General features: G+C 34.7%; 1 protein-coding gene across 3 annotated transcripts in view; it reads right to left on the bottom strand.

Annotated features, from left to right (window-relative positions):
* The window catches only part of LOC108103830, a 65,709-nt gene that overhangs the window by 32,202 nt on the left and 11,299 nt on the right, over positions 1 to 22,208 (bottom strand). For 2 of the 3 annotated variants that reach the window (XM_017209517.2, XM_017209516.2), the window contains exon 2: positions 21,090 to 22,084. In XM_017209517.2, coding sequence (XP_017065006.1) covers positions 21,090 to 21,591 — 502 coding nt within the window. In that variant the 5' untranslated portion in view covers positions 21,592 to 22,084. Of the gene's footprint in view, positions 1 to 21,088; positions 22,085 to 22,208 lie in introns of all 3 variants that reach the window. The other variant, XM_017209518.2, reaches the window with a different exon arrangement.

Genomic DNA, 22,208 nt, shown 5'->3' on the forward strand with positions numbered 1-22,208 from the left:
GTTTTCGTGAATGTCCGCCATGTGCTGCCGACAGAAACATGTTTGTTATAAACATGTTCGCCTGTCCGCTGCCGAGCATGTTAGCAGTCAGCCATGTGGGTAGCGAACCACAACAGCGTCGGCAGAGACAGAACGACGCTGGCAGAGGCAGCCGCATGGATCAGCAGCAGTTGTTGTTGCCTTCGTTTTTTCCCATACACTGGCGGCACAAAAATTAGTCATACCTTAAGGTTTGTTCACTGGTTTCTGTGGGTTTTTTGTGGGCAAACGTTTTTGTTTTAATTTTTTACTAGGAAAAGTTTAACTATTTTTTGTTTATATTATACATAATGATGGATCAGAAGTATTTAAAGTTCTTTTATTTGTAGAAATAGTTTATTTACATTGAAATTTTAAACCATTGCAAGTGCAGACCAAAAATCTTGTCATAAATATTTATAAACTAGCATAGTTAGACATTTGTTATAAATATTTATTTAAATTCTGAATTTTGTATTAAAAAGACTGGAAATATTAGCTATTTGCAAATAATTATGATAAAAGGTTAATAAAATTTGACCATAGGAAGCTAAAATCCATATTTGCCATTCATTTCACGATTTTAAAGAAGTTTTTAATAAAAATTTAATGCAAATTTTAAGGTTTCGCAATGCATTTGCTTTTTCTATATTCAATAAGTTAAACTATCTAAAAATATTTATTTAAAACTCAAATTTTCCATTTAGTTATCTTTTTTTTTTAGTAATTTGTAGTTAAGCTATTATTATCATTTTTATTATTAACAATAATAAACGCATTTGATGGGTTTTTGTGATTTTGTGTGATTAACGTGCGACGCGTTTGACCCTACGTTCCTGCTGCTACCTCTGCTGGCGTCGACGCCAACGCAACGTCGCGACCTCATGCATCAACGTCACACACACGCACACGCACACACACACACACTAACACCAACACAAAGAACCACAGGCCCGTTTATTAATTCATTAAATATTAAAGACGTTTTAATGCGAGTGCGAAAGAGATGGCCAGCGGCCGAACAACATTGTTGCCAAACTTCACACAGTTGAACACACCATTCTTTTATATTTTTTAGAAAACATCAAATTCAAGGCTTCTCTTTTTCGTCCAAAGCTCGCTTTTGAAATAAAAAAAGAACAACAAGAAGAGCTCCGACAATGATGTAGCGAAATCATCAATCATGAATGACGAACTATACGAAAAAGCCATGCAAAATTGCCAAAAAGGGAAAATCATTTTTGAAATCTTTCATATTTTTGGCAGTTTTGGTTTGGAAATTTTATGTTTGAAGTTGTTTGATATTTAGTTTTGTTATTTTACTTTATATTTTATTACTTATTTCCCTTCGCTATGTTTGATTTTCTTATTATTTTCCCCTTTATGTTTTTTATTTTTCCCTCAAATAACTATACTTTCTTCTTTTCATCCCCTTCTTTTCCCTATTATTTATTCTCTTTGTGTCTACTTCTTAAATAAAATCGCTATTAGCTTATAAATAAGCTCCAGCCTTCGTCTTCTATTTAGTTGCCTTATTAAAGCTTTATATATACGTATATTGTAAACTTTGACCCTTTGCTTTTCCTTGAAGCTTTTCGCCTTCTTGCCTTTGCCTTTACGGTTACCTCAAAATAAACCATTTGTCCATTTCCTTTGACCTTGCCTAATAGTTGCTATTACTAATATATTTTTACCACTTTGTGTTGCCTTTACTAATCATATTTCTCTCTTATTTCCTTTTACTTCCTGCCTTTTCTTTATTCCTTTCTTCCTTTGCCAAAATATGCAAAACCTTTGCCTTTTTGTTTTTTGTTTTTTTTTTAACAAACTTCGTTGAGATGTTTTACCTGCAAAGAGAAAAAGAGAAAACCAAAAATTAGCAATTGTTTATATGCATAGGAAAAGTGTTTACAATTTAAATTGAATTAAATGAATTTCAATTAGCCAATTTCTGTGTTGGGCGTTACCCAAAATCCCACTTTTAAGTAGAGCAATAGAAAGTTACATTTACTTTTCCTCTATTGCATAACTTTTTGGATAAAAGTTGGAGTTCGTTTTTCCATTTGAATGATCTCTAGTGAATATTATTATATCAATTATTTATATTGTTTATAAATTCGTACATTAACTAAATAAAGACCCCAAAGTAATCAAAAGATACGAAATTGTATCTTTATCTTCCCCATTATTTTCCCTTTTGTTAAGCTTCATTCATCAATTATTTTCCTTTTATTGAGGATGCCACTCCCACCACAACCGCAATTCAACTTTAATGCGTATAAAGACGACAGCGAGAACGGGGAGACTATAGAAAGAAGAGAAATGTGAACAGAGAATGGGAAAACAAAAGGAAAATCTAAATTCAAGTCACAGTAGTTTGAAAAGAGCTTTGGCTAATAAGCTCTCTTCTAGCATCGTTCTTTCGCTTCTTTTTTCTTTTCATCTTCGCCCAATTCCTTTAACATTGCCCTGCGTTTTCCAGCGTTTTCCTCTCTCTGGATTTTGTGCTTTAAAGTTCCAGCAAACAAAAAGGGAAATAATTAAAAACCGCACACACAGCTTTGTTTTCGTTTGAAAAAGTTTGAAAACAAGCGGCAGCCAGAAAGAGATGGCCAGCAAAATAGGGACAGAGATGGGGCTATGTGTGTATGGGCGAAAGAGAGAGAAAGCCGCACATGTACCGTTATGTGCGCAGTAAGTCATATATGTATGTGTACATATGCATATGTATGTGTACAACACATCCTCTCCATATGTTTTGTGTACACACACATGTGTGCTGCAGCAGCAGGAGCATCAGCCACCCACTCCTTCCCACCCCTTTATCCCCACCTCTTCTTCTTCTTCTTTCAGCCACGCCTTGTGTCTGTGTCTGTACATATGTAATACACACATACATTCATATATACCTCACACACACATACGCATATACTGTTCACAGAACACACAGCAAAATAAAAGGAATAAAACTAACAGAAAAACAGAAAAGATGGAGCATATAAAACAGAAGGGAACCATCACAAGAAGAAGAATGTAAAACACACAAAAAAAGAAGAAGAAGAATATAACGGAAAGCGCAAATTCTTCTATGCAAAAAATAAAAGGAGAACGAAACAAGAAGAAGCACTGCTAGAGAGCTGTAGGGAAAAATGCATACACTAGGCAAAAATTAGAAGGTGGTATTTGAGAATATAACTTAAAGGTGCCTAAGAAAGTTGACATTCTTAAGAAGTTCCCTTCTTTTCTGTACACTTTTTAACATAATATTAATATAAACATTTTTACTATACAAAAACTTTATTCAAATAATGAGAAAACTTCTAATAGTTAAGTCAAAGAAGTTGCTTATGTAAACCTTTTCTATATACCTATAAAAATTGATTCTGAAAGGTTTTCGATAATATTTCTATTAATGTGTAAGAAAAAATGCCTATTTAAACTAAAACTCTGTCTTAAAACAATATGTATTTAATATTTAAGAAATTAAACTAATATTTTTAGACATAATTTAACTTACAATTTGAAAGTTTTACTTTAACATTCATTTCAAGCGTGTAAACTAGTCAACAATTTTCTCCACCTGCACTGCTTTACTGCTTCCATGTGTAAATACACCAAATAGCTGTCTGCAGTGGCACCTCCCCATTTTCCAAAACTTTCCCGCCCAATTTCCCGGTCCCCCATTTTCACAACTACAGCGCAGTTTGCAGCAGGCAAAAAAAAAAAAAATGAAGAAAAACAAACGTTTTTTTTTCGTTCGTTATTGATTTTTTGGGCGGTAGAAAATGCAGAAAAATGGGGTGGAAAATGGAGAGGGGCGTAGGAGAAAAGGGGGCGATGACAGCCTTGTTATGAATTCCCCAAAAAAGAAAAAATATAACATAGGGAGGAACCGGAAAATGGGTGGGAAAAAAGTTGCTGGCTTGGAAAAAGCCAGCCGTATTTTGTATGTTGATTATTATTCTTGGCTCCGGTTTTTCCTCGCTTTTCCACCAACCCATCCTCACTCTTTTCCTTTAATTTTTCGACTCACATTTTCATGTCGTTTCGCCTCCATTTCGTTTCATATATATATTCTGCCCATTTTGCCACCTTCTTTTTCCCACGCTTTTGGCCGCCCTACAGCCACATCATCCTTTTGCATTTTAGTTGCCTGCTTTTAGGCGCTAAACTTTACGCTAATGCGTGAAAGCGAGATAGCTGCAACTTTAAAACGTCCTTTGCTATCTGTGTCTCTGTTCTTCTACCATTTTCTCTTCCCCACCCTCTTCCGCTGCTGTTTTTTATTTCTGTGTGTTCTTTTTTATTTCATCCTTCATCCTTCTGTCTGTCTGTGTGCCATTAAATTCGTTGGAAATTTAATTTGTGCTCGAGACAAGAAAAGCCACGCAAACAGAGACAAAAGCGGAAAGAGTGAGATGGATGGAAAATATGACAGAGATAGGGATAGACAAAGGAAAGAGATAGAGGTATTTGAGGAATGAGAGCTAGAGCTAGTAAGAGGGTTGCAAGGGAAATGGAGAGACCACGAATTGGATCAGCTGTTTTTTGAGCCGGAATGCCAACTTTTCCACCAACTTTTCCACCCCATCAATGGTTGGGGGCGAAAGGTAGGCGGCTTTAATGGGGAAAACTCGGCTAAAATAGTTAACCAAGCACGCAAAAAGCACTAATAACAGTGGGAATACATTTAATATGATTTAATGGGTGGCTTTTTTGTTTTGGTAATATCTAGGGATTTTAAATCTCTTGATAGAGGTGCCGGAAAGTATGCTAAGTATGTATGAAAATGATTTAGAATAACTTTACTTTGATAATATTTAATTAAATATAATATTTCATCATTTTGAATTGAAATTTTCTTTTTAAGAATTTAAATAATAGCCGAAAAGATTATCGAATAATACCTCACATCTGGCTTAGTTAATTAAGTTTCTTCTTAATCATTAATCAAGTTTTGTCAACCTAACAAGCAATTAGCAATAATTAACCTTCAAAATTGTGAAATCGAAAACCTTGTGGTTAAATAAATTGTGTTAAAAATTCATTAAAATGTTTTGTAGCTTCGTAATTTCCGGTTGTGCAGAAACTTTATGCATAATAAATCGAAAATAAATAAACAATTAATAAGCAACATCCTCCAATTTCCAATTAAATTACTCTATTATCCCATTTAGCATATTAATCAATATTTAAATTAGTTTATCTCTGGCATTCCCAGTGTATTTTTAAGTAGGTGATTCATTTGCCAATGCAAAGTAAATCGATTAAATGTTGCAAATCGAAAACAATAACCAAGTAAACGGTGGACAGCGGTCACTGTCGTCTTGTCATGTCGATTCAATATATCTACATCTATCTATCTATCTATCTATCTTTCTATATATATCTATCTATCTATCGTATACAAGCACAAACAACACAGTCAGCCACTTGAATATTAATGAGCTGAAATTGCACATTTGCATTTACCCATTTAGTAGTTCAATGTACAACACACAGCCCAACACACACACACACAGCTTGTCCGTCTAACGATGGATGAGTTATCAACCCGCCGACAATTTGGTTTTCCCCTTGCACCTGTCATAATATACCTCACCTTATATTATATATACCATCCATATAGACAGAGAGATTGCGTCTGTTTGTATACTAAAAATTATAGCAAAGTAAAAAAACGAGCAAAAAGAAAAACAATAAAAAAAAAAAAGAGAAGGGGTAGTGGAAAATAAAAACCGCAAATGACTCATGAAACCATTGAGATTAGTGTTATTATTATTATGACAGTGGGCGGCGTCGTACATTCCCCTCTGCCACAAACAACCTCTTTGTCATAACTCCGACGGGGCATTAATATCACTGTTATAGATAGTCCTATCTCTTCTCTAACAGCCCAAAAAGTATGTATTTTTGGAAATGTGATTAGGGACAAAAATGAAATACGACTAATTTCCTGGATTATAAATAGTTTGTAACTTTATAAATCTATTAGTTATAGGTATATAAAGGAGAAACCACAAAATAACTAATATATCAAGTACACATTCCTCCCCTCCACGAAACCCATTTAAACAATCTAACTGGCATATTTACTCAACATTTTCCAATTGCATGCCTGTTATTTTTAGCGCAATTTTAAAATAAATTGTTTACCATTTCCGTGTCTAATTACGTTTGCCCTGCCACACATACAGAAATCAGAGTAAATTACCTTAGCGCGCTTACACATGTGTGTCAACTATTTTCCAATTCTTGCGTAATATTATAATTAAAAGATATACAAAGTATATATATATATATATATTCAAGCTGATATTTAGTCTTTCAAAGTACTATGGACAGACAAAAATTGCTTGGCAAGCAGCTTTCTTGGCTATATACATTCTTAGAGATGGCCAAAAATCGATCAATTTTAAATGGGTAAAATGAGATGCCACACTGCTTTCGATAATTGCTGAACTTTTTAATTTTTGTAGAATTTTTTCCTGTTAAAAATCTTTCAGTATCGTATAAAATATAAAGATTTTGTGTTTTGGAATTAATAATTTGACATTTTGAAGGAAATATCTTTGATTTATTTGAGCTGTAATCGATACTTTTCGGAATAATCTTTGTTTAGAAGACTTTAACCCCCTAAATAAACGTTTCTTTCTCTGTACACGCGCATTTTTAAAACAGAAAACCTAAGCAAAAAATATTCTTTCTTTGTTATTATTCTTTCTGCTTTTCCATATTCATTCGATATTTTAGCCAGCTGTTTTTACAGCTGTTCTTTACTTCCAACGATAGTCAGCGATTTTGCTTAAAGGTTCTTTGTTTGCTTTTCAAGTTGTTTTCGCTATTCAAAGCCCCTCCGGCGGATATTTGATTTCATACGCTAAGTCAGCACTGCAAATTGTTATGATATTCAAGAAAATTCACTCAAATTACTAGACATCAGCGAAATGGACACACGATTGTGATAAGAAAAATATGAGAAAAAGAAATCGGAGATTTTCTATGGTCTTTTATATATATGAACTTGAGGATTTTATGGTAAATAAGCAAAAAAAAAAAATACATACATTTCTTCAATTTCTTTACAAAACTAATAGAAAATTTGCATACTTTACAGAGTTTATCTAGTCTTTAGTCAGTTTAGTGATGATATATATTTGCATTTTGCAAGATTCTGTAAGATCTCTTGCTCACTCATTGAAAAATTCTGGGAATAAACACCGTCTACAGCTCTGTACATCCCACTAGCTTGCGAATTTTCACATGAGGCTGCGAAAGCAATTTCCTGTCTATATAAATACAAAAAAAAAAAGAAGAACAAAAAAGGGTCTTCCACATCTCCTCTATTTTCATAGCTGTACATTGAACTTTTGCCTGTTAAGTATATATATATAGACTATATAGTGTAAAAATCAGGGGAAAAGGCAGCAAAGCGGTGGTGATCATGTGCGATTTATGGCAAGCGTTCGCTTGAATTTCAACTCTGGCCTGCAAAAGCTTTATAAACAATTGAAAACCACCATAAAAAATATAGTTCCACGTAATGCCTATGGGTACAGAGAGAAAAATCAACTATTTTCTAAGAGATAGGTATAAAAGATACTTTTTTGCTTTTGGATTTGGGTCGAAATTCTAAGAAACATCATTAAAAAATCTAGTATTTTATATATCATTTGGTATTTAAACATTTTTTAGATCACTTATTTAGTTAAAGTATTTTTTAAGCAAATTTCCTATCAAAAAATTCCACTTTCTTGTAGTTTTCTAAAAAATCAACCTTAAATTTGCGTACAACTTCTGTTAAATTTTTTTAGTAAACTATATTAATTCCTAAAAAATATATATATTAAATGAAATTCAATTTTCTTACATAATTTGCCTTCCCTTTACCCCTCCGTGTTTGTTCATAAAACAAAAAAAAATTCAACAAAATTGCCCTATCTAATCTGGGCTGTAAAAAACGAAAATAAATACTACAAAAAATGCTTCCATGCATCACCAATCAAACATATATACCTACATATATATACCATATATATATATATATATATAACAAGGCACTCTCTCTATCTTTTCCATTCTGACGATCTACTTTCATACACACAAAAAAAAAGCAACGAAAAACGTATATAAATGCGCGCCAAAAACGGGGCCATGAATTAATCTGTTTTTGTTGGTTTTGTTTTCTTTTTTTATGATTGTTTTTTATATTTGTAGGTAGGTATATATTTTTTTTCTTTTTGTTGTTGCTGTCACACATAGCTAATCTAATCTGAAGGCAGAACCGTACACCAATTACAAACGTTGAGTAAAACAAATAATAAACAATATAAAAGACATAAAACTTATCGCATTTGAATCTAGTGGGAATGCAGTATATTCTACACATACATATATATATATATATATATGTGTGTCTTAACAGGAACGTGACATTGGTCAAACAGAGTGCGTGGCGTTATCAATCTATATATATGTTTATAAATCTCCCTATATATATATGTATATATAGTTATCAGAATCGATTGCAACAACAATAAACGCGGAAGAGGAAAAATAACAAAATCAAAAGGGTATGATAAGGTATGATAATGATATATTTATATTATTATAGATAACAACAGCTTATGGAAAAACAGTCACCGTTTAAAGACAATTCTCAGATAGCTCTAAGTAGTAGAATATTCTCTAAAACTATAGGCTTATAAAACCATTTGAGAAAACTAAGAAATTGATCATAAATTATAGATTCTAGTATCTCAAGTAAGTAGTATAATATTCCCTAAAACTATAGGCTTATAAAACCATCTGAGAAAACTAAGAAATTGATCATAAATTATAGATTCTAGAACCTCGAGAATAGAATTATTTAAAATAAAATCGCAATTACTGTTTAATCTATCGTTTCCTTCCTTAAACTTAAACTTTTGTAAACGGCAAGCCCATTACCTAATGCTAAATATTCCTTAAAATAAACCCCAACTTTACATCCGTAATAACAATAACTATTCTAGCGCCACGTAATGCACAATAATTAACGATGATTCTCGAAACGCCAATTAAAATAGTTCCATCGATCGATGGTAACAAAAAATAGAATGGGTTATGCGAAAAAAAAAAAAAAAATACTTATCAAAAATTCAATGGGCAATCAAATCATCAAAATTGTATAATAAGAAATGAGGGGGCGGCCCGGGGCTGGGGTCATTAAAGTTTCAATCGCTGAGAATGCGAACAAATGTCGTCGTTTGCATGCGTCTCCGTCTCTGATTAACTGTAAAACTACTGCTTAATGGAGATATATATATATATATATATATATATAGAGATATGTATTTGAACAATGTAAAGACGGGTTTAAGCGGGAGGAGGGAAGGGGGGTCGCTTGAAAAGGAAACGGAATGGGGAAAAGGGGGCTGGCCGGCACATGACTCAGAGAACTTTAACCGTTTTACGTGGCCTCGAGTGTGCGCTCGTTTCTACAAAGTCTGCGTGTATCTGTGTGAGTGTGTTTGTGTGTGTGTGTGTGGGGGGGGGGTATTGTATTGCAAATACAGCTACAGATACATTTAGTGACGCACACATGAGGTCAAAATGTTAAAGACTACCCGGGGTCAATTTTAGAAAGCTATAGATAATCGATATTTTCGATAGCTATATTAAGTTTAAATGGCTTTCAGCGATATTTTCGATATCTAACAGTATATGCGATCATCAAATGTGTTGCTTTCCGTAACTTAATGGATATTTTCAATATCTAACATAAGTTTACATATATATTTACGATAAATTTGATAACCATTTCGATTTTTTTGATATCTATGACATATATTTAAAGCTTCACTATCGTTTACTACTTCCTATTTGATAGTACTATTTATTTGACTGCCGCTGTTTTGCTTTGAGCATCTCATTTTGCCTTCTTCCGTCTCGTTTTCGACAATAGTCGCTCTCGTTCTTGCCCCCATAAACCAGCCATCCATTTGCCTTTCGTCTCTTTCGCTCGTCAGATTGTCTCCCTCTCTCTGTCTATCTTGGGGTCGTTGCAGTGCAAAACTATAGTTGAAGGTGATTTCATAATGAGTCCTCCTCTCTTTTTCACCCCTCTTCTTTCACCCCATCTCTTGCCTTTCTGTATTATAGCTTTTTGTGCATTTTTCCTTTGGGGCCGCTGCACTTTTTGTATTGTTGCGCTTTTGCAAAAATAGACATTGTCTGGACGTCGCAGTCACCGTCGACGTCAACGGCGACCGCGTCAATTGTTAATTATACTTGGCTTTTCTCTCTCTTTTCCTTTTTTTGTTTTTTTTTTTTTTGTGTTCCCCTCGTTTTCTTTAATTATATTTCATTACGTATGTGCATTTTATTGGCATTTTTTGTGTTTTGCTTTTTCCTCTCTTGTTTTTGTTGTTGTTGTTGCTGTTGTTGTTCAACTGTCGCCCCCTGGTGGCCGTGACTACAACTGTAAATGCTTCCCCAATGTTATTTATTATTGGGATAGGTCGTCGATGGGGTTTTTGGGGTAGTACGATATACATAATACTCAAAAAAATCTTCCAGTTAAGGATGCAATATTTTATATGACGTGAGTTTGGTAAAGACAAATAATCGATAATTTCGATAAATGAATTAAATTAGATAATGAAGTTACTCTACATTGAGATACATAACCCTAATAGTTATTAAGTTTTCACCTTTCAAACCCAAAGTTTCTAAGAAAATAACCCCATAGAATTCCAAAGCCAAATAGTAAGTAGTTCCTTCCTTCCTAACATACTTGATGATTATTGATTTGAAAAACAACAACAACAACTCAAACAGTTACTGCAACAGCTTGCCATCTAAATATTTAATAAGCTCGTGTGTTCATTTCCCTTTCGAAAGCCTGAAAACTACTTGGATTGAATTGTTAGGCAATGGCAGGAACGTTACACAATCCCACGGTGAGTAAATGTCTAATCAAATATTCACAAGTAAATTCTAATTGAAATGTAAGTGATAAAAATCAAACGATTTAATGTGAAAATAGATTTGGTGAAAATTCCACAGCAAGAAAGTTCAAATTGATTTACAATTTCCCCCAAAAAAATACAATCTTCAAATTGAAGTTTCATTTTTACCTCCTTCAATTTCCCAGCAGTTCCAAAAAGTTTCTAAAAAAAAAAAATAAAGAAAATATATTGAGAGAGAAACTTCCCCCGCCACCCCCCCTCAAATATTCAAAATGGAAATTCAAAACTTTTGCCAAAGTTACACAAACTACAAAATAGTTTTGGCTCAACAAAGAGCAGAGCAAAAAATAAAAAAGAAAAGAAGAAAACTAACTAAAATGGGCGGCTGAAACTTTTCCTTGGATGAATTTTAAAGTCTGTGGGAATGGGGGCGTGGCTGTGGGCGTCATCGTCGCTGTAGCTGGCTATGGTCTGTGTTCTTTGTTTATTTTTATAGCTGCATATTCAATAACAAAGGCCTCGGGGCGTACTGATACCAAATACACAAAGGCGCGCACAAGCAAGTAAAAGCAAAATAGAAGAAGGAAAAAAAAATAGAACCCGAAACAGATACAGATACAGAGATACATTTGTATCTCGGCGTTAGAGCGACTTTTCCATTATTTGTTTCCCCACAAAGGCCAGCCGCAATATCGAATGTGCATAAGTAAATAAACTTAACCCAAGAATTAAGTGGTTTTATTTTTCCCCTCACTCTCTCTCTCTCTCTCTTTCTTGCCACAAAAGTAAACTTCCTTTAAAATTGCTGTGTTGTTTGCAATTAGCAATATCAATTTCCATTAGCTCGTATTTTCGTTGGGTATTTCCGAGATTTGTTTCTAAACTTAAATTGCAATAGGTTGGTTTCCCTTTCAGTTGTTTGGCAAGCTAAATAGCACTAGCTTTTATGTTATCGATATGCACATTTTGTTGGCTTTGTTATCGATAAGTAAATTGACAATAAACTCTTTAGATATACATATTATGGTAAAATAAAGTATCACTTTCGATAACTTCTCTTGTTGCAAAAAAAAATATTGCAAATATTGCAGGTTGATTATTTGTAATTAATCGATAATTTGCAAGGCCTAAAAATAGGTTAAAACCGGCACAAATACAGAAAAGGAAATGGGAAATGGAGGATGAGAGGAAGGAAGATGAGGAGTAAGAGGCAGGGCAATAGCAACTGAGTGACAAGCAAATAACAATAACAACAATGCACATCAAAATGACATATACACTAGGCATACATACGTATGTGTATTTGTAAAGTGCCGGGTCGATAAACAAAAAATACAACAAACAACAACAAAAAGTACAAGCGAAGAAGCGTTGGCCACCGCTGCCAGCGTCGACGTCAACTGCGCAGCCAGCTGATAGCGGGCGTCGCGACGTCGTCGCATTTGACTCATTAAATATTTTGCAACCTTGACCGTTCGAAAGCGATTAAAAATGCGATGTATAAATGCAAGTATGTGTGTGTGTGTGTGTGTTGGTTTTGGTGTATGAACGGCATGCAATTGCAGCTTGAATTTATATGTGTGTGTGTATTAGTGTGGGTGCCCCTTGTGAATGAAACAAAAATTGTTGACATTTGGCAAAGCAAACGAGGAGGAAAGAAGCGAGAGAAATGAGAAATTCACACTGCCCCCCCCAAAAGCAAATAAAAATGCGCATCGATAACGATAACAGAGATGCTAGTGGTGTGGGGAAGGTTACCTAGAAGAAAGGGGAACTACGTAAAGGCTAGAAAAACTGGGTTAGCGTTAAATAACTTTCATTTCAACTTTCCTCATTAAAAGTTATTACATTTATCGATTGACAAATAGTCGATAAATTAGATAAAAATGTAGATAATGATTCCCTTAGGATATTTTGACAATAAAAGCTCAAGCTAGTATACCTTCTGGAAAGCAAAAATCATTTCCACATAACATAGATCATATATATCGCCTCAAATCTCGACATTTTACTAATTAAGAACCAAAAACTTAATCGTAATCGTTCCAGTTTTCCTTCTAAACGAAAATTAAACAATCGAGAAAGGAAATGTTTTATAAATAAGAGCTACAAAGGAAGTGAAATTGAAATTTACAATTATTTTTTGTATGTGCAAAATCCAGAATCCATTTTATTTATTTATTTCTTAGCAAATATTCGAAAAATGCAGATCTTCAGTGTGTTTATTTTTTGTATGTTTTTAGCTCTTCTGTTCATTATCTTTCAGTAATCTCTGGCAAACATTTTTGTACAGCGTTTTTCTTTTCGTTAATCTTTACTCCAGACACATCAATCACCCAACTTTTTCCGCAAGAAAAACAAGAGGAAGACACAACTGCTCTTGTCTTTTTAATTGCGTTCTAATTTAGCAAACAAGCAAAAACCACACAAAAAAGAAACTTTCAACACCATAAAAAATGGGCAAACAAAACAAGGGAAGAGAAATTCAATTTGGGCCATCGTCATTTTGTGTATTCTATATGGTTTTTTGTATGTATATGATGACCGCTTCTTAAGTACAGTGAATACACTCTAAAAGAATAAATCATTTATTTAAAAAAAATATTTTAAAATTATACAGAGCTTACGACAACGAATTTTTTCTTAACTTTATCAAAAATAAATCTCCTTCTCTCATTCTTTATGTTAAATTAAATATCTTTTAAAATATTTTTAAAATGTAGTTAAACTCCTTGCTATCTTCTAGCTTAAATGATCTAAAAAAGTTCCCAATTGCAACAATGTTTTATATTTTAGGATGTGGAAAAATATAAAGCAAAAAACAATGGAAAAAAGTAGGCGGTGAGCCATCATCCTATCCTCTCTCTATTGTTTTATCATTCTTCCTAACCCTTCTTCTTTCTTACTGTAATCATTGTGGCAGGTCAATGGTGTCAAATTACATATAATTATTTTCAGCTTCTTCTCATTCCCCATCTTCATCAGCCTTGTCTTTGGGTCTTCTTTGTTTTTTTTACTTGTCTTTATAAACCACAAAAACTTAATCTTCATCATTAGTATTATTATTATTATTATTATTGTCATTATAATTTATTTTATGCTTTCCGGGTGATTTTTTATATCTTCTTTTAAGCGTGATATACGCGTACCTTATATTATCTTACAGTATCCTTTTTGCCATGACTCATTTGAAAATGCAAATTATGAAATAAGCTAATGCCTTGCACTTTGTTGGTTATATGATATTTTATTTATTGTGGAACTCGGATAAGAAGCTGTATGTTTAACATGAGTAACTTATAAGTTTATATGTTTAATAAGGCTGCGCGACAATATGTGGTGACGTCTTCAAAAGCAGATACAAGAAGAAAGAATACATAAGAAAATATCGCATAAAGCAATAAAAGGGTAGCTTAAGAGTGACCAAAGTTTGTATATCGATTGTTGCCCGACAAATCATATTTCAACACTCCTTCTCAACAATCATATACTTTATACATATTAATAACAATTCATTTCATTAATACATTTTACATGTTTGTTCTTTTGCAAGTTTTTAGTTAACACATCTGAGACCATATCATTAGTACTTATATACTTAACATCTATTTCATTTTTAGTATATAACTCTCGTACATGATGAAACTTAATATCAATATGTTTACTACGTTTATGCAAAATCGGATTCTTAGCTAAACATTGTGCGCTTTGATTATCGCAATACAACAAAACGGACTTGGTTTCTAAGAAACCCATTTCATACAATAGTTTCTTCAGATATATCGCCTCTCTAGCTGCCGTGGATAAGGCAATGTACTCGGCTTCGGTGCTGCTAAGTGCCACCGAACTTTGCTTTTTGATTCCCACGAAATTGCCCCGCCAGCAGCAATGAAGACGTACCCGCTATACGATTTGCGATCTGTAGTATCGTTAGCCCAGTCAGCGTCCACGTATCCATGTATCTCCTTTCCAGTAGCCTGATAGTGAAGCTTCATGTTAGCCGTGCCTTTAAGATATCTCAGCACGCGCTTTGCCGAAACTTCATGCTCCTTGTGAGGATTGGCGTTGCGCTGCGCCAGTTTCACTACCGAGTGTAGTATGTCTGGCCTAGTTGTTATAGCCAAATACATCAGGGTGCCTATTAACGATTGATAGCCTTTCTCGTCAATGGCCTTGCATTTGGCGTCATCACATTTGACTTGATGACCCGCCTCCAGTGGTGTAGCTACAGGTTTGCATGTTGACATGCCCCAGGCATGAAGCATCTGCTCGACATACTGCTTATGGCCGATAGCTATGCTGCCAGTTTCGCCATCGCGCTCAACTTCGATGCCCAAAAAGTGATTGAGCTGGCCGCCATCCACAACATCAAACTTATTAGCGATTGATGCTTTGATGCCCAAAAGTTCATCTTTATTTGAGCTGGCAAGTAAAAGATCGTCAACATAAACTGCTATTATATTTATACTACCTTGTCCATTGCGTACATATACGCACGGCTCGCTGACACACGGTGTAAAACCAAGTTTTTTCAATACTGCGTCGAGCTTAGTATTCCATTCTCTGCCGCTTTGTTTAAGCCCGTACAGAGACTTCTTTAGCTTTAGGACCTTCTCGGGAAACTCTTCGCTTACGAACCCATCTGGTTGCCGCATGTACACGTCCTCCGATAGCTCGCTGTTCAAGTAAGCAGTAGATACGTCCATCTGATGCAAATGCAGCTTCTTCTCAACCGCCAATGCCATGATCATTCTAACGGACGGGTATCTGACCACAGGTGAGAATGTTTCCCAGAAGTCAACACCATAGCGCTGAGCACATCCTTTGGCAACTAGTCTTGACTTAAAGCGCTCTACATAGCCTTCCTTGTCAACCTTTACGCCAAATACCCACTTGCAGCCTATAGCCCTTTTATCTTGTGGCAGATCCACTAGATCCCACGTGTTATTGGCCTCTAGCGCATCCATCTCCTTCTGAATCGATGCTGACCATTCCTGCTTCATTCCTGACTGATTAACCTCACCCAAATTTGCTGGAATGTGTATATCCTCTGCCTTCAGCATATTCAGACAGTTGTATTGCTTACGTGGTCGCCCCGGCTTGCCAGTTTTAACGAGTCTTGGACGCCCTGGTCCACGGGTTTCAGATACAGCAGGCTGCTCTGCCTCATCGCTGATAGCACTCGTATTCATCACTGTTCTGATCATCTCCTGTGTCCAAGTCATCCTCTCCGACGTCCAAATCATCCTCTGCCTGAAGCTGCTCATCATTGTTGTCTTGTGCCTGCTGATTATCTGCTACAAAATCATCAAACAATGCCATTTCCATTTTATCGCTTGGAGATCCACCTACATTATTTTCCATGAAAATAACATCTCTGCTTTCAATAACTTTCCTTGATTTAGGACAAAACAAACGATATGCTTTTGCCGTTGCTGAATAGCCAATCATAACGTATTCATTACCTTTTTGGCTAAACTTCTTTTTATGGGCTTTATTCAATACGATTGCCTTTGAGCCAAAAACCTTGAGGTGCGACACATACGGTTTCTTGCCAACCCACGCCTCATATGGTGTCATGTTGCACAACGCTTTTGTTTCTGACCTATTGCGCAGATATGCTGCAGTCTGTACTGCCTCAGCCCACAGGCTCTCATCTGCGCTTGAATGAATCAACATACTCCTGGCCATTTCTACCAGAGTGCGATTTGCTCTTTCGGCAACTCCATTTTGCTGTGGAGTATAGGGTACTGTCAGCTGTCTTACTATACCGTTTTCAGTAAGAAATTGTCCAAATGCGTGGCTCACGTACTCGCGCCCGTTATCGCTTCGAATTGCTTTTACTTTCTTTCCGCGTTGTTTTTCTGCAAACACAACATAGTCTTTGAATGCGCTTAGTATTTCATCACGAGATTTTAAAAAATAAACAGCTGTATAACGCGAGTGATCGTCAATGAACGTTGCAAAATAACGCGCACCCCCGACAGACGGTTTGTTCATTGGTCCACATATGTCCGAATGAATCAAATTCAACACTTCTTCTGAACGACTTTCAGATTTCTTTGGAAATGGTTTCACACTAATTTTACTTTTGGCGCAAGTCTCACACGCATTGCTGTTTGAGTCAATTTTTGTATTAACTGTTTTTAAACCATTCACCATTCCACCACTCGCCATTTTAGTTAAGCTTGACAAATTTATATGGCCAAAACGATAATGCCATTTCCACATTGCACTGCTGTTTGTATTAGAATACATACACTGCTTCATTTTTATGTCAATCATAAACAAGTCACCATATCTGCACGCTTTCAATATGTCCACATTTTGTTTATCCCTAATCACTGCTTTGTGGTTATCAAAAATGACTTTATATCCATTTTCAACTGCTTTAGCCACCGATATAAAGTTTGTCTGTAACTCTTTTGCATACAACACATTTTTCAGTTCTATTGTGAAACTTTTACACTAACACACACAGTGCCAATGCCATCGGCCAACACAAAATTGGCGCCAGCAAGAAATATTTTTTCTTTGTGCTCTCTCATTTCTACGAACCACGACTTATCACAACACATGTGTACAGTCGCGCCACTGTCCAGACACCACATTGATTTGCTCAAATTGTCAGTTTTCTTCACATTCGCCAGAATAGCAAGGGCTCTCTTCTTCTCAGTGCTTGTGTCTTTGTCATTTTTTAATTCTTCTTTGCACTGAGCTATAAAATGACCTTCGCGTCCGCACCTATAGCACTTCTTTTTCTTTTTGTATTACCCTTTTGGTATACATTCTTCGCGCGCGACATAAATGCTTGCTGCACACTGCTGTCCGCAACTTCACTTTTCACTTGTTGTCTCTGTCCTTCTTCAATAATTTTTATTTTCAAGTCAGATAAGGACGGCAACATTTCTCGCGTCTCGATTGCCACAACGAAATTTTCAAATGATTTGCCTAAGCCGGTTAGCAACAAAATTGTAAGCATGTCTTCACTTATGTTCATTCCTATTTCGTTTAACTTTTCCACTATGTCCGAGAATTCACTTATATAGCTTTGCACACTTGTACTTTCTAGCAAGCTCATTCGCAGCAATCTTTTAAACAATGCTATTTTTCTAGCTGGTCCGCGCGGCTGGTACACACTCATTAATTTCTCCCATGCCTCTTTTGACGACGTGCAATTCTTTATGAAGTTAATTTGCGACGACTTTACACCCAGCAATATGCTTGCTAATGCCTTTTCGTCCCGTGTATCAAACAATGCGTTTTGTTCTTGGCTATCCCCTTCATTTTTTCACAGTTCTCCCGCACACAATTGGCCACAGATCACTTTGCACCAGAATGCTTTTCATCTGTACCGACCATACCGCGTAATTTTCCTCATCCAACTTTTCGATGGAACATAACCCGTGTCCACTCATGTTCATTAATTTTTTCGCAATCACACACAGTAATTTAAATTAATGTCACAGTTTTTTATCCACACGAGCCCTGGGCCCATAACCTGTTGGTTATATGATATTTTATTTATTGTGGAACTCGGATAAGAAGCTGTATGTTTAACATGAGTAACTTATAAGTTTATATGTTTAATAAGGCTGCGCGACAATATGTGGTGACGTCTTCAAAAGCAGATACAAGAAGAAAGAATACATAAGAAAATATCGCATAAAGCAATAAAAGGGTAGCTTAAGAGTGACCAAAGTTTGTATATCGATTGTTGCCCGACAAATCATATTTCAACACACTTTTAAGGTTTTCAAAGTGGAAATTCAGAGGAAAAAATATATAAAAATACGGAAATGTTGGCTGGCAATGTGGAAAATGTGATTGGAATTATGAATACACATATTAGTATATAATTTTAAGATATAAGATCACAATTTCCAATAGCTATTCCACATAATTCAATGTTAAAAATATTAGAATTATGTTTATGAAGTTAAAAAAAAACAACAGCTTATCTAAATCTAACCTTTTTCTGTGTAAATTTTCCAACAAAAACCAGTTTTTTCCCTTGAAAAATATCCAAATTATTCATATAATTTATGAAACTCCAAAATCTATTATCATATTCGAAAGCCATCACCTGGCTGATTAGCATAACTTTTGACTAAAAACTGGTTACTTTATTTTAGTAACCAAATGCCATTGAAACGAGTCAAGGTCAAAGCAATTTTAATTATACATTTTTCTTGTTAAAAACAAAACCACTTGAAAGTTGCAATCTAAAAACATAAATAAACCCTGAATGCAAGTTTAGATTGTCGCTAAAGGAAATCTTATCTAAATTGGGGAGTGGACTATATTTTTTCCAAGAATTTTAATTTAAAGTCAACTGATAAATCAAATAAATATATTGATTTTATATTATTTCCAGAAAAGAAATCTTAGAAAACAGTTTATTTTTAAACGTTTGTTAGTTGCCATTTTCTATGAAAAGTTACTCTGCAAGGAAAAGGCAAACACAATGGAAAACTAATACCCCATCAGAGCTGCAGAAGCAGCAGCTTTTCCTTATTTTCTCGACAAGAATGGCGGAGGAAAAATGCAATTACGTTCAAGAAAAATAATACCAGGATGAAAAAATGAAGGAAACCCTATAATTGATTGCAAATATAAAACCAACAAAAGCTTTTCAGCCAATTAAAGGAAAATAATATCTTTCTACGAAGGGCAAAAATTTGAATTTTCCAAAAGGGGAGGATTAACAATAAACATTGTATTTTATGCAGGAAATTCAAAACCAATTAACTTGTTAAGTAAACAAACAAAGAATATGTAAAATTATATAAACAACTTTTTCAGAATTTATTAGCCTTATGGAAAATTATGAAACTAAATATTTGCCTTTCTTAGTAAAACCCAACACTCGCTTTTACGCATTTTCCTCAATTTACAGACAAATACCACAAAAAAAAAAGGTAAAAGGAAACTCTAAATAATTGATAGATGAAAAACACACATTGGCTTTTGCTTATATAATTGCTAGATGGAAGGAAAATAATAACAATGCCTGGCAGAAAGGAAATTCAATACCTGAGAAAACTGCCATCTGTTCTGTACTTTCAAATGCAGTTGAAAGTCCAAAACAGACATGAACGAAAATTATCAAAAGAATTTGCAAGTTTTACGGTAAAAATTAATACAAAATGTAGAAGAGAAGGTAACAAAGGGAAGAAAAAAAGAAAAGGAGTATAATTAATTCAATAATCAAAGGGAAACTTATTGGGAAAATTGCATTTCCAAAGGGGAAATAGAAAAATATTGACAAAGAATACAAAAAAATTGGGAAAGGCATTTATTAGAATAAAAATCTTTATTTTAGAACTTTTTACTCATCTTTTTATTTAATAAAAAACTCAGAAGTTAACAATTTTAAAGGAAAAGAGTTAAAAGGCTTAACCTGAGGTTAAATAAAAGAATCCCCAATGAGTTAAATGAAAAGTCTAAGCCATAACTTGGTTTTAATAGTCAGGAAAGGAGTTAGTAGCTTGAGGAAATATTAAAAAAAATCCATAATTTAAAACAGTTTTACTGACAATTTTTATTTAAAGTTACAAACCATTTAAGCTATCTGTTATTTCTCTTAACTTTTTGTTTTCTTATTTAAAAAAAGAAAAGTGAAATTATAGTACAGAAAAAATTAAAGTATTTTTATAAAACTTATTGATCTTGTTTCTACCCGATTTCCTTTAAACTTCTTTCAATTCAAAGCCACTTAAAAAGTTAACCTCTGGTTAGCAATCCAAAAATAACATAAACAGCCTTTAAAAATCAGTAATTTCTGCTTTTAACTGATTGAAATCAAAGAATAACTAAAATCTAAGATAAAAATCGATATATTCTACTAGTCTCCACTTATTCTCAGTTCTTAACCTGCAGTTTTTCCCCTACCAAACTGACAGGAACCAACTCTGAATGGCAAGGAGGAAAAAAAGGCTGCCAAAGACAGCAGACAGGAAATGAGCTTTGCGGCGGAAATTCACTGGGTGGAAATGGTTAAGTTTGATTAGGAGGCGCGTTCGTTTTTTCCTTCTTTCCTCTCATTTTCTTCTTTTTTTCTTCTTTAAAGTTAAGTTAACTATATTTACAAATAGCAATAACAAAAAACAACTCACCTGTGAATAGGAGCTGCATTTGATGGCAGGCGTTGTTGATACGCGGACATGTTGGCAGCCTGTTGCTGTTGCTGCTTTTGGTGTTGCTGCTGCTGTTGCTGTTGCTGTTGCGTTGCTTTATTTTGCTGATTAGAGATGCTGATAGATGATTGATGCAAATGATGGGACGTTGGTCCATTATCATGCTGCTGCTGTTGTTGCTGTTGCTGTTGCTGTTGCAGCTGTTGTTGCTGGTTGCTGCTGGCAACAACACGTTGTTGCTGTTGGTGATGCTGCTGCTGTTGATGGTGCTGCTGCTGCTGCTGCTGCTGATGTTGCTGCTGCTGTGCACCGTTTGGTGTGTTGTTGTTGTTGCTGCTGCTGCTGTTGTTGTTACTATTGTTGTTGCTGCTGCTAGTGTTGTTGCTGTTACTGCTGCTGCTGCTGCTGGTGTTGTTGTTGTTGTTGTTTGTGGGCGGCGGAGCACCGACCTGCACTGAAGTGGAGCGTATAGCTGCTTCCATTTCATGCCGAACTCTTTTGGCTTAAACACTTGTTGTTGGCCGCAGAATTGATTGATTTGTTTGGTGTTGTTGTTGTTGTTGTTGCTACTGCTTTTGTTGTTGTTGTTGTTGTTAACGTGTTGCTGTTGCTGCTGCCGACAGTTGCAACATTATTGCACTGCGACATTCTCTCGGAAGTGCCCCACAAAAAAAATTCTCTTCTAAATGTTAGCACTTTGATTTTCTTCTTTCTTTTTCTTTTCTTTGTATTACTTTTTCCTTACTAATTTTCTTCAAGTTTAAATTGATTAATTTAAGTTGCTTATTTTGTTGTTGTTGCTGCAACTGGGGCAACAACAGTTGCCTTAATGCAATTGCATATTATTTGTGTAATTTTTTCTTATTTTTCTTTTTTTTGGCTACCTTTTCTTTCTCTATTTGCACTTTATATAAATCAATTTTTATTTTTATATACAATTATTCATTATTTCTCTATTTACACACACATTTTGCTCTGAAAGAATAATAAATAAAATCGATTTTAGCACTAAATTTCATTTTTCATTTTTCCATAATGGTTGTATTTAATTTTTTATAATTTGTTTTTCATTTTTATAGAAACTTCACTTCACTTTAAG

Source organism: Drosophila eugracilis, unplaced genomic scaffold (assembly GCF_018153835.1).
Source record: "Drosophila eugracilis isolate 14026-0451.02 unplaced genomic scaffold, ASM1815383v1 contig_408, whole genome shotgun sequence".
Classification (NCBI taxonomy): Eukaryota; Metazoa; Arthropoda; class Insecta; order Diptera; family Drosophilidae; genus Drosophila; species Drosophila eugracilis.